General features: G+C 39.9%; 1 protein-coding gene across 2 annotated transcripts in view; it reads left to right on the plus strand.

Moving 5' to 3' along the window:
* Positions 1-294: 294 nt before the first annotated feature.
* The window catches only part of igf2bp1 (insulin-like growth factor 2 mRNA binding protein 1), a 69,060-nt gene continuing 56,162 nt past the window's right edge, over positions 295-13,192 (plus strand). Inside the window, exons 1-2 of one of the 2 annotated variants that reach the window (XM_023426220.2) lie at positions 295-1,002; positions 2,186-2,246. In XM_023426220.2, the coding sequence (XP_023281988.1) occupies positions 828-1,002; positions 2,186-2,246 (236 nt within the window). In that variant the 5' untranslated portion in view covers positions 295-827. The remainder of the gene's footprint in view (positions 1,003-2,185; positions 2,247-13,192) is intronic. The other variant, XM_023426219.2, reaches the window with a different exon arrangement.

Consider the following 13,192-nt stretch of genomic DNA (forward strand, 5'->3'; position numbering starts at 1 on the left):
ATGTGTGGTACGTCATGTTGCATAAAAGCAAAAACTGCGCCGTGCACGATTACAGTATGGTAGAGGCGCGAGCCATAGAGTTAAGGGGGTTTCGGCTTGTGTGTGCCCATCCGCGCGCACATTTGCACACGCGCTCATCTGGTGAATACCCTAGGATAAGATGGGGAGCCCCCCCTCCTCCTGTCTCTAACCTACTCCAAATAGACCACGTGGTTTCCTCTTTGCAAACAAAAAAAAAAAAAAACGTGAATTGGAGTCGGTGGAGGGGCGGCGTCACCCCTCCGCCGGCAGCAGGCGGATCGCTGAAAGAGGGAAGGGTAGAAAACTAGAGAGAGAGGCGGAGAGAGAGGAAAACATTTCTCCTGACTTGATCCCGCCATAGTTTTTCCCACTCTTCCACCATAGACCCATCATCAAATCCACCCAGTACAACCCACCTCCTCCACAGTGCGGTAGAAAGGCTATAGGCTGCTGCTTTATTCGTCTGTTGGGGCCGGCTGCAAGTCAAGGGATTTCATTTCTTCTCCTGCTCCACTTATTCAACTGGATTTACAGCTAAATTCAATACCATCTGTTTTTACACTTTTGAAATCTCATTTTTAGTTTTCGGCCGTGTAATAAATATTTGTCGCGTTTTGTACTCTTTTTCCTTTTTTTGAATAGTCGCGATCTAGCGTGATTTCCACTTTCAGTTAGTGTGGCAAGTGTGACAATATCTTGTTGCGCTATAAGCAAATTCAGGAGAGAAACTTTTTTTGGTGGCTTCAATTTTAGTTACTCCAGGGTTTGTCTTTTTCGGTTTTGGACTTGGAAAAACAATTTCCACCATGCACAAGCTATACATTGGGAATCTAGGCGACAGCGTTACTGCCGAGGACTTAGGAAAAACCTTTGACGACCACAAGATCCCATACTCCGGACAGTTTCTAATGAAAACCGGCTATGCGTTTGTGGATTGTCCGGACGATCAGTGGGCCATGAAGGCAATCGAAACGTTTTCTGGTGAGTTACCGTGGACTACTGACCGCTAAAGACCCCCCTCTTCCACCTTTAGTTTCATTCATTCTACAGCGGTAGACGCCGGTTACAGCCCCGGCTGCATGCACACCGTCAGCGGCGTGCCCCAGTTTCACTCCCCGTCCACCTCCCGACGCTTCTAGGCTACTATATGAACACACTGGTTAAAAATAAATTCACACAATTATTTTTATTGATGCTAGCTTAATGAATCGTAGTGGTTGGAGAGCTACACACCCAGGGGAGCCATTCAACTTTTGCAAGGGGGAGGGACACACGTAGTGTAAACGTAAAGGTATACAGTAAGTCCGTGGAGAATGCTAACCACTACTTCACATTATTGCTATTTAACGAATGAGATTTTATTTGATCTATTAACAACATAATTCAGGCTTTTGTGCTCTTTCCTAAGCCGTGCATGTGAGTGTCATTCAGATGTGTTGCACGCCTTACACTGGGTTGACTACTCTCTTGTGATATAGAATGAAGCCTTGCTGGCTCTCCTCCCCCTTTAAGCCGACAGTCCACTATGACAAAGATAGAAAAATATCTTACCCGGTGCACTTATCCAAACAGGCCTTACTCCAACACGAATCCAAAAAATGTAGCACCTTCGTGGTTAAAGCTTGATTAGCCCTTTGCTTTTTGTAGCTTATTTCTTATGATTTCCTACATATGTAACGTGAGGAGGCAAGGTCGCCATGCCAGTCGGCTCCCTCTGCCTCTACTTCTGCATTAGACCTCACGAACATGAACACCCAACCCCCCTTCCCAAAGGCACATGGGAGTTTAAATCTTATTAAAAAAAAAACACACACACACCACAAGCCATAGGATACATTTAATATTCGTAAAGTTGTAGTATTGTATCTGTGTGGGTTTAAGTAGCCCATTGTGTGAGTCAAAGTGACGAGCTTAGACCATTCACTTGTGCCATGACTGTGAAGTCCTGGTTTGGGCCCTTTGAACCCGTATCCAGCTTCTCGCGTGCTCCTAATTGTTATCTTTGTGTTTGCTGTGTCACAGATTTCTAAAAGTAATCATTTGGGGTTCCTCCACTTTAGCTACACACCCAGAATACAGCTCATTTCCCCCTCATAGGCCTGCAGTAGCTAGTAAACAGTTAGCATGTAGCCACAGTGTATTCTGAACCCGTTTTTTTTTCCAGGTAAAGTGGAGCTTCATGGGAAACGCATTGAGGTCGAGCACTCCGTCCCCAAGAAGCAAAGGTACTAAATAGTGCTCAGCACTATGTCACCCCTCCCCCTTCTCTCTAAACCCCCCTTTCATGTGTTGCATCACCTTGTCTGGGCCTTTTCTTTTTCATGGAGTACACCACGATTTCACTCATTAATGTGTAAATAGAGGTTAACGGTGAAAATGTGCCCATGTATTCCCCCTCTCGTTGGGAGCCATGTGAAGGTTGTGCTCGGCCGGGGTCTGCTTGTGTTTTTGTTGGTGTGACTGAGTGGAGCCTCAACTTTGTCGGCCATTGCTGTGGAAGTGAACTGTGACAGCTTTTAAGCTAGCTCCCTGCCGTGTTGTTTAGCCCAGTGTAGCTGGAGGATTGTCTTCATTTGAAATCGCTGGTTCTGGTTGAAGCACGTACAGATCAGATATTCTTTGCAAACTCAGCAGACTTAAGCTACAACCTCGTACTGGAGCCTTTGCATGTCTGCAGGTCCACCCCTGTCATCTACAGCTACACTAGCTATTAACAGGTTTTTAGAAATACACTGGGAAATTTACATTAGGCTAATGTGTGTCTTCTGTGGCTGTTTCATGGTTAAGTTTGGCAACTTATTAAACTCTGAGACAAACTCTGAGTACACGTATTTACTCCTTACATGCAGGTTTTAATACATTTTATTGTATGTTCATGTTTACATTTCTTTCATATGTGGCTGCAAATCATTAAAAAAATCGATACTATTCGTTATGACGTTTTCACGTTAAATTCACTCAAAATATATATATTTTTTTGGCTTGGTAAAAATATTTCCAGCTGTAATGTAAATGTTGATGTTTACGTGATTTAATGGAGCCCTAATTATTTCAAAAACGTTGAATAAATTCTACACAAACCTTTATGATTTCCTGAAAAAACACAGCTGTGTATTTTGAATTTTTACAGGCAATAATTGTAATAATTCCTTTCAATGTTTTGACCTGTTTTCTGAGCAGCTGTAGAATTAAAATAGAATAAATATTTGCCCATTAATACATCATGATTGTGAAGCATTTTAATGGAAACAATATACCTGTAGCTCAGAGTTGTGTTTTTAAAATGAAATTCCCTCTGTGCAGGGGATAAACTGGGATCCATTGTAAATCAGCTGCTCTGTGTTAATAGCCAGACTTGACCTGCTTTTAACAGTATCATGGAATTCGCCTATAGACCATCTTTCATGCCTGTAACCTTTGGCACAGATACGAGGTGAGCTGTGAGCACAGCTCTCCATGTTCTACTGTTTGGCCACATGTGTGCTCATGTGTGTGTATCCCACAAGCTAAATGGCCAGTGGACACAGATTTCATCCTGTTGCTTCATTGTTTGCTTCAAATAAATTCTAACATTATGTGTGATCAGCATTTATGTGATATTGTGTGTGAATGTGGGTAAATGTGTGAATTAGAACTGGTTTTAGGCACCTGCTCTGCGCCAGAAATGTTGCAACATAGCTGTGGAGCAAAAATTACTAGCAGTGTGGTCTTTCTGGAGCTGAATGGCGTTTGGCAGTGAGGCTGGATCTCACAATTATCGTCAAACTGCAGAAACAGGTCACTCGTCATGCTTAGGGAACCAACATGGCAGCAGGCTGTAATTTCTTATAATCTCTCAGCGGGTCAGTAAATGATTCTGATGGTGCTTGTGTGTTGTGTTGTGTGTGCACCAGTGTCCCAAACCCTTGTTTTGTTGATAACCTTGAAGAGCCATAATGATAAAGGTGATTTGTGAGATGGGGGGGCCACCCTGGGCAAGTCAAGGCCTTCAGTGGCTCCACAACACGTGGTGCCTCCACGCAAAGAGGAGTCACTCCACGTCAGGCAGTGAGGGTAAAATGGCGAAGCTCTGAATGAAGCAGGAACACTGCACAGGCAGCTGTTTTTTTTTTTTTCTTTTTTTTTTCTCACTGGGTCTCCTCTGCGCCCAGCTCACCCTGTTAGCAACACAGCTAGCATACTTCAATTGCTGTTGATGTTAAAAAGTATTCCAGTTTAAACATGAATGCATTATGGGAGAGGATTAATACCATGGGAAACAATTTTATTAAGCCCCATTTTTAAAATGGCCGTTCATATATCCAGCTAACGAGAGCCAAATTATCCAAATTATGTCCCAAAAATTATTGTTTAAATATTTATGTCAAACATCTGCTCAACTACTGTACCCATACATGTCTATGTGATGCCTGAGTGAACACAAGTGTACTGCATTGCTTAGTTAATGTTTAAAAAACCCAGCTGTGACACAACAGCAGCAGTGTATTTCTTAATGAACACTAATTTGAGCAAACAGGCGACTTTCTTGTTTTTCACAAGGTGTGCTTTCACACTAATAACCAGATAAGTGAAATAATTAATTCCCTCTTACTACTCCACAACTAACAAGAAGCTCCTGTTTCATATCATGTTGATCTTTGCCTTCTTTAATCTGACTCCAGTCTTGTCAAATCCTGGGAGTATGTTCAAGTTAGCAGGTCCGTTATTGCTGCTGAGTGTGTAGTAGATGGTGTGTGCACTCTATTCTGACATAGGAGGAGGTGTGTGTTTGTGTGGGAGGGGCTGGTGTTCAGAGGGAACTGAACCCTTTATTTAAGGGATGGGATCGGGGGAGGAGGTAGGGGGGCAGTTCTAGGGTTCCACTCCTTCTTTCTGTTCTATAAGCGTCAGTGTTTAACCCCTTGTAGGCTGCAGGGGGCGCTGTCCATGGCTACCCCCTGACCCCTGACAAATGCTATGGATGTGTACGTTCTGGCTCTCTGTGTGTGTGTGTGTGTGTGTGTGTGTGTGTGTGTGTGTGTGTGTGTGTGTGTGTGTGTGAAAATATGGCTGCTGTAACACGGAGATGGAAGGGTTTTAGATTTCAGAGACAGTCATAATATTCATCATGAGGCTGAGCGAAATGTGTGTCAGGCTGCAGAGGTTTGTGGGAGGTCAGCAGGAGAGGTAGAGGAACAGAGGGAAGAGCTGGGAGGGGTGCAGGGGATGGGGGCTGAACGGTGAGTGTGTAAGAGTGTGTGTGTGTGTGGTTGGGGGATGTACAGAGAGAGCAAGCCATCCTTTAGAGAGAGAAACATGTACAGAATGCCTATAGTGATAGATTGTGAATGTAAAAGTAACCAAAAACCAAAAATCATTTGAGTATTTTCAATTTTAAATTTAAAAAAAAAAAATCTGTGGCTCCACTCTACAAAAACACAGTTTGTTGCTGCAACCAGACAGATTTAATGTATTTTCATTTATTTAAGGGTTTGTTAGGGCTGGTGTACCAATAATAATTGTATTTTTAAATTTTAATGTAACAAAACAAACATTTACAGAAAATTATATTTATTGAAATAATGATTTAATAAGTTTTACACCAATTTGACAGCAGGTGCAATGTATTCAAATTTAATTTTTAAAATGCTTTAACTTTAATTAGAAAGTAAAAGATGGTTTACCTGTTGTGTTATCTGAATCCACATCCTAAATACATGAAGATCTGGGTCTGTTGCTGTTTTCTACACTGTACAATAATTAATAATCACAGTTTCCTGAATCAGCTTAGCTTTAGAAATACCTGTTCTTACTGTGCCGCTTTTGGGTAGCAGGAAGGAACATTATCATTTGACCTAATTCATTATGGCTGTACCTGCTCTCTCTGTGAAAATCACCAAGAAATCCCTCTTTCAGTTATGCTGTAGAAAAGAGTGTACCTAATTGATTGGTTCATAGACACCAATATAAAACACACCAATCTCAGCTGCAAAATCTCTGATTTATTAGCTATACATTTGGCTGTAGCCAGAAATAATGTTGTCTTCAGATCGGGTGTTTGGAATATTTTCTTAATCGTAACTCTACCTTTACGTATGGATGTTCGGATGTGTAGTCACCAACCAGAGCTCTGTGACCGACTTCACTCAAAAAGTTTCAGCAAAATAACATGAATCAAATGTTGGTTTTTGTTATGGAGTCTGAAAGAAATACACATTTTCTTACAGATTGTAAAACAACTAAAATAAAACAAAAATAAACATGCAGTTGATTTTTCTCATCCAAAAACTGTAAAAAGAAAAATTGCATTGGTGTCTAACATTTGTTGTTGCCTGATGCATCCAATTCTCTTGTGTTAATCCTCATGTGTTCTGGTTGCAACCTCCACCACCCTCAGACAAAAAACTTTTTTTTTTTTTAAATCTCAGAAAATAAAAAGTAAATCTAAGGCAGCTGAGCTAAATACAACTATACAGCATCCCATCACTGTGTGTGTGTGTGTGTGTGTGTGTGTGTGTGTGTGTTTTGTGTGTGTGTGTGTGAGAATTGAAAAGAGAGAATCACTTCCTGTCCCTCTCATACTATTCTAGTTCCCTATATTCCCCCATAAGTTCCCTATAGAAATATAAGGAACCTGTAGGGGAATATAGTTATGACGTATGGATCAAAGGAGGGTAATTCACCTCCCAGCATTCACCCTTCAATCAATCATTATGACCACTTGGTTTTGTGAGTCTGTCCTCCCCCCATCATTTCCAGCCGATTAGTCTGATCAATTCTGTCACAAAATTTTCAAATAAAATTAGTTGTGAAATGAAGTTGAAAGATATTTTTGCTTTGTCCTTCATAATGAGAACGAGTTTGATCAAACAGCTTATGACAAATGAAGATCCCAGTTCTCCTGCCATTCACTGACAGACTGTAAAAGGACTCTATAGTGATAATATAGTTAATATAAATAATATAGTATAATAGTTTAGAGAGTTAACCAGGTGGGAATATCCTATATATTATTAGGATATTCACACATTCTCATTAAATAGCTTCAGAATTCAAAATATATCTTTCTTTCGATGTATAATGTTATTAAATACCTTTGAAACATTCTAACATCTTCAGTCTTGTCTTGGCTGCACCATCACAACAAATGGCTGATTCTTGATACTTCAGGCATCATTTTATAGTAATTTTTAGTTTCATCTATATCTAGAAAATATCTAGAATCCATTCACTAAGAGGAGGAAAGGCTAGTTAGTCAGTGGACCTAACTAACTAGCTTTTTCTACAGCTTTTAATCGCATCCGTGCATCAGTGGATGGAGTTTGATCCAATATGAAGTTTATGAGTTGATGTTTTTCTGTCAAACTATTGTTTTCAAGGTTGAGAACAAACTTTCATGCTCTGTTTTCTTGTTCTCTTCGAAGTAAACTTAGAACTTTTCAAAGCAACTTATATGACACATGAATGAGAGCAGTTAAATTCATGATAAAGACACTAGTCGTTCTTAGTCTGTCTGGCTTTTAATGACTCTAAAATGAAGCAGTTTTAACTGTCATCATTGGATGTAGTGTGGATATGAATTGTAGGCAGTTTAACCTAGAAGACGTAAAAGGAAAAAAAAAAAAAGAAAAGAAAAGTCAGATTCGAAAGCAAAATTATTGAAGATAAATAAATATATATTTATTTATATCTCTTATCCCTTTGAGACACCTGGACAGATCTCAAACTCCAGACATTGCCTTTCAAATAACATTATAAGATGATCTGTCAAGAACACAAGGGAAATTGAAATCTCATGTTAGATTAAACAGGTTAAATCCAAACAATTCAAACGTTCAGTGCAGCAGCAGATGTAAAAATCCAGGACAGGTACAGTTGGTAAATGGTTGCTTATAATGGTCAAAGTGACTCTGTTGGTGAACATGTCACTTCACACTGAAGGTAGATTTTTCTGCAAACCGCCACACCCTCACCTGGAGAGCAGAGACGCCTCCAGCTTAAAAAACTTTACCAACAACTAGTCCTTTTGTAGTGGAGAAATATTTCTCTTCCATTAACATATTTACTCTTGCCAAAGAAACTCTGTTTGTCATTAATGCACACAAAAGGTTATGAAAAGGTCACAGTTAGTTGTGTGGTGCATGATACAGCTTGACTGCCACTTTGTGACACGACTTGACAGGAAATGACCAGTTAAAGCCAGGGACCATTTTAAACTAATTTTTTAAAATATATATTCTGGAAACCAATTTCAAACCCCTCCCACTGCTGTCATACTCTTTTGTTTATGATGCAGTATGACCTTAAGAACTATTATCAGCCATTTGTTGTCATGTCATATCACTGACAAACTTAACATTCATTTGAGAGTCTTCACATTATTTACAAACCTCCACCTGGATCTGTAGCAGTTAAACAGCTTCAGTTTAGACTCAGTTTAGATGCCTATGAAAGACAAATCAATAGCTTTATTATTTGACAGATTTATATACATTTAAAATGTTATATAACTTATATTTAATTGGCAACAAGATTGATACATGTGGAATGTAAACTGACAGCAACATGTAACACATTTAATGATCTATAATTAAACAATTTTGGATGATCTCCAGGGGCTCTCAGTCCTGGTTACTGCCACTTCTGGTATGAAATGACATATAGCTAATTTTGTGATATATGCAAATAAAGATTTGCATTGCACCCCTGCTTTATACATCCTACATATTCTAAATATCCAAACAAATGCCCTAAAATAGTTTTAGTCTGTGTAATGCAGCAGTGGCAGATTTAGTTTTCTTGTACACACACACACACATTCAGTGTCGCTGTACTACATTCACTCACCTGCAGAACACACTCTTATTCTAGGTTATTCAATCAAGCAAAAATGTGTTTGTATGATTAGACTGTCAGTAGTTAGAGATGGATACTCATCTGTAAAAGCAACAATTAAACATACTACTAATGCACGGCCATGCTGTTTTATTAACAACCTCATTTAGTCCTTTATATACACCTTGATTTCTCATTGGGTTTATATGGACGCCATCCTCACTGACTCTTATTCAGTTGCACCAGTGTTGCTTCAAGCAGGAAGGTCACAGTTCACTGAAGTTGTTGGGTGTTCAGCGTGTTGCTCAGGGACACTTCAGCAGGGTGGATGCTTCAGCAGTCCTATAGAATCAGATGAAAACGTAGTGAGGTTGAAGGGTTTAATAGTCGTTATCAGAGACAGCGTTGGGATTGGAAATTTAAAATGTAGTAAACCCAGATGATGTCCAGAATCGTCCATAGCCTCCATTTGCATGGCTTCATAACATCACTGTATCTGATGTACATTACGACTGCAGACACTGTGACAGAGCGGAGACTCCGCTCTGAGCTCAGGGCCCGGCTCTCTCACGTCACCATCTGTGCAGGACGTGTTTCAATCTTTAGCAGAAGAAAAATTGTTTTTATTTTGGCTAAAGTTCAAATGTGACGGAAAAACTCAAGTCAGCAAGTTCTGACATATAAGTGTCCTTTTTGCAATTCCTCTTTCCAGTTTCACTCCAGAATCAGACTTTATAATTCACTCTTTACTAAGATTTCTTTCTCATGTTTCAGGGCGTATTTTGTAGATTTTGGAAGATTTTGTAACAAGGAATTCTATTTTATTCTATTCTATTCTATTCTGTTCCTTCTTGAGCTGCAGCTGTGTTCCTTATTTCCTTGCATTATGTAAACTGTTGCAACTTTAAATGCACTCAAAATACATCATGCATCTGAGGGACTGTGAATGTGTAATTGTGTGTGTGTGTGTGTGTGTGTGTGTGTGTGTGTGTGTGTAGTCGGGGCTTTCACACAGCAGCACACACTGAGTGAGAGAGAGGCTCGGAGAAGGAGAAGCACACCATGGTTAGTCTCCCCTTCTCTCATGGCCAGTGAGGAGGAGGAGGAAGAGGAGGAGGGGACGGTGGGCGGAGGGAGCAAGGGGGGTGCGACCAATCGTCTGGCAGCAGCACCTGCAAGCAGCAAAAAAAAAAAAAAGTCAATAGGTCCCCCCCCACTTCCCTCGCCCACACGCATGCTCTTACTTTATCCTCCCCTCTCTCTCTGTCCCTCTCTCTGTACATGCCTTCACTGTCTTTTTTTGTTTTCTTCTCTCCCTCTCTCTGGTACAGTATGTTCATTTCTGTCTCTCCCTCTCCGTTGTTTTCTCTTTCATTCTCTCTCTCTTGGCGCGTTGCCATTTTCTCTGCACCATTCCAGCCTCTTTGGTAGAGAGAGATAGAGAGAGAGAGAGAGAGAGAGAGCGCGCAGCAGAATTAAAGGCAGACAAACACATGAAGAGATCCAGTGAGAGAGGGACTGAGAGAAAGATAGAAGATGCATGTGTTTTAAATTTGACTTAAGCTGAGCTGCATTTCTCGAGCGTCTCGGACAGAAAAAGATTTTGGACATAGCTGAGCTGTAATTTGATTAAACGGCCTGCTGAGCTGTAATCTGGAACATTTATTACATTCTGCTTTCTTAGGAAACACAAAGAGAGAATTTCATACCAACAAGACTATAACTGTGGGAGATACATGCTGAAACACGATGTTCACGCTACAATGATTAATCAGAAAGCTACTTTGATCACTGGTTAATTGTTCCAGCTCCTGTAAACTGAGGATTTTCTTTGACACTTAAGACAGTTATATGAAAGTGCAGGTTTTACAAGGTTAGTCGGTCCAATAAAATCCACTTATTATAACAGGAATTTACACTATTTTATAATGATTAATCAGTTGATTGAGAGAAAAGATTAATCAGCTCTGAAGGTAATTGTTAGCCACAGCCTTATTAGCATTGACAAGTGAAGGAAAGTTATTATTATTTACTTAGGTACTATACTTAAGTTCATTCTTATAGTGCAGACATGAAAAGATAGGATTCCTTCACAGCAAACATACTCTCTAAAAGTGTATAATTAGTGTTGTATTAAAATTAACTTTTGAGCCTGTTCCTTAAATGGCTCAAATGGTTTGTTTTGTATCAGTTGTTGTAGATAAATTCTATGGTTTCATTTCATATGGATATTTTATTGGTCTTATTTTTTTAGGTACATCTCTTCTGATTGGTGTTTTCTTTTTTACATTGCTGTTTAACTTGGTGGGTAGAGGGATCCCAAACATGTTGGAATATGTGCTTGTGTGTGACGTTTGTCTTTCATGTCTGCTGTGACTCATCGCTGTTGTTATTTGTTACTGTGTGTGAAAACGAACTAGTGTTCCCTTTAGAAACAAAGTTATCTAATGTAAAAAAAAAAAACAACCTTTTTTCTGTTTGGTTGTTTTAATGTTTCCAGTTCCACCCTGTTTCACACCAAATATGAAACTGAGAATGATGCAGTTGAATTATTAGTGTTTGATTGGATTTTATGTCCAGTCTCAGACTGAAATTTTGATTCTTTAAATGCATGAAAATGATTGTTCCATAACTTTTAAGGGCCACTCCATCAATATCACACAAAGATGAATTTACCAGTCAACTGTAGTACCACTCAGTCTGTGAAAATAGTTGTTTAACATATTCTGTGGTTGTGAAGGAGGTTTGTGTGGTCTGAGAAAATAACCCTGGTGATGTCATAGTGATGTCATAAGAGTTATCTTGGCTTAGGGTTTAGATAACACGCATTTTTCACAGAAATCCTTGTTTACAACATGAAGTTTGAAAGACATGGGCGTTTACCAGGGAGGGAAGGCCAACTGAAAAGATGCTATCATATTGCATTATGGGCAATGTAGGATCCAGTGTTTTTGGTACTTGACTTGCTCTAGAGACAAAGGTTCGAGTCCATGAGGGCTCAGGAGTGTCCCACTGTCGCATCAGGGCTCTCTGCATTTCTGTAAAACTCTGTCTGACGGAATTACACACAGTTCATAGTGTTGTGATGTTAAGCAACCGTCATAAAACATAAAAAAGAAGAACAAACAACAACATGTAAGGAAAAAAAACTGTAAGGAATGTAAGCAACTAACCATAACGGGACAAGACAAAAGAAGTTTAGTCAGTAGAAACAAAGAGCTCACTGCTGATTCACAGCCACAACTGTGTGTAATTATCAATTCTATGATTCCAAATCTGCTCTCACCAGATCTGATCCAACATTACTTTTTAGTTTACAAACAGGAAGTGAAGGGAGGGAGTTAAAACTCTAAAATCAAAAGTCCCAAACTTGCAACTGTATGTTTCTAAGTAACATGATATGTCACAAAGTGTTATCCCATTCCTCTTTATACCAGGTGACGTCAATTACATCTGCGAGGGTTCAGGGTTTAGATCTTAGGTTGGACCTAAAAGCCCCCGTCCACTGTATGGTACCAGCTAAACTTGACTCGAGTCGATTCACCTTTTTTGGTTTTACATTGGACAAAAGATGTGGATTGTGCCCGGTTCTTGGTAGTTTTTTTTTTGCCTCAAACCTCTGCTAAAAGCTGACGTGAAAACACCACAGGAGACTGATTGGTCAGAGAGAATCGTCACTGCAAGACAGGATGTTAACGATCCCGCCAAGCGACTGTACACCTCTCGCTGTCGCCTGTTACATTTCTTCTAGTTATTGTTCTATACTTTTAGTAAGGCAACCTGCAAAACTTTCCGTTGTCAAATGAAACGTCTCTCTGATTGGTTTCCCTTCGATGTCGTTAATGTGTTCGTCGTGGTGAATATGGTGTCATGATAGCTTCGCGGGACGACTGAGGGGGAAATATCCGCAGTGGAAAAAGAAGTTCCTGCTACCAAAAGCAAGTTGAGTCAAGTCGAGTTTAGACGGTACCATGTTGTGGAAAAAAGCTTTAAAAGTCACAATATCTCAGCTTTTTCTATATGAAATCTCAGTCTTTCATATCTCAGTCTCTTGTGAGTGCACCAACTTTACTGAGGTGCAATACTAAATCTCTGGAGTAGGTCTTTAAACAAGGAAGAACAGACAGTACTGGGTGACAAATGGCTGTGATCACGCAGATATGTTCGGTATGAGCTGACAAAACTTTTCCATTTGCATTTTTTGTTTGAATAACCGAACAGAACAGAAAATTTGAAGGAGGAACATGATGACAAAGGCCTTATCTTATAGAGGAGATACATAGAGGCCTTATGTAGGTGAAGGGGTAAATGCGTCCTGTGTCTTTAAGAAAGACCCCCCCCTCCCCCTCCCCCTCCT

The sequence above is a fragment of the Seriola lalandi genome, unplaced genomic scaffold (genome assembly GCF_002814215.2).
Source record: "Seriola lalandi dorsalis isolate HSWRI2012SDOR001 ecotype SW California unplaced genomic scaffold, Sedor1 jcf7180002054816, whole genome shotgun sequence".
In the NCBI taxonomy this organism is placed as follows: Eukaryota; Metazoa; Chordata; class Actinopteri; order Carangiformes; family Carangidae; genus Seriola; species Seriola lalandi.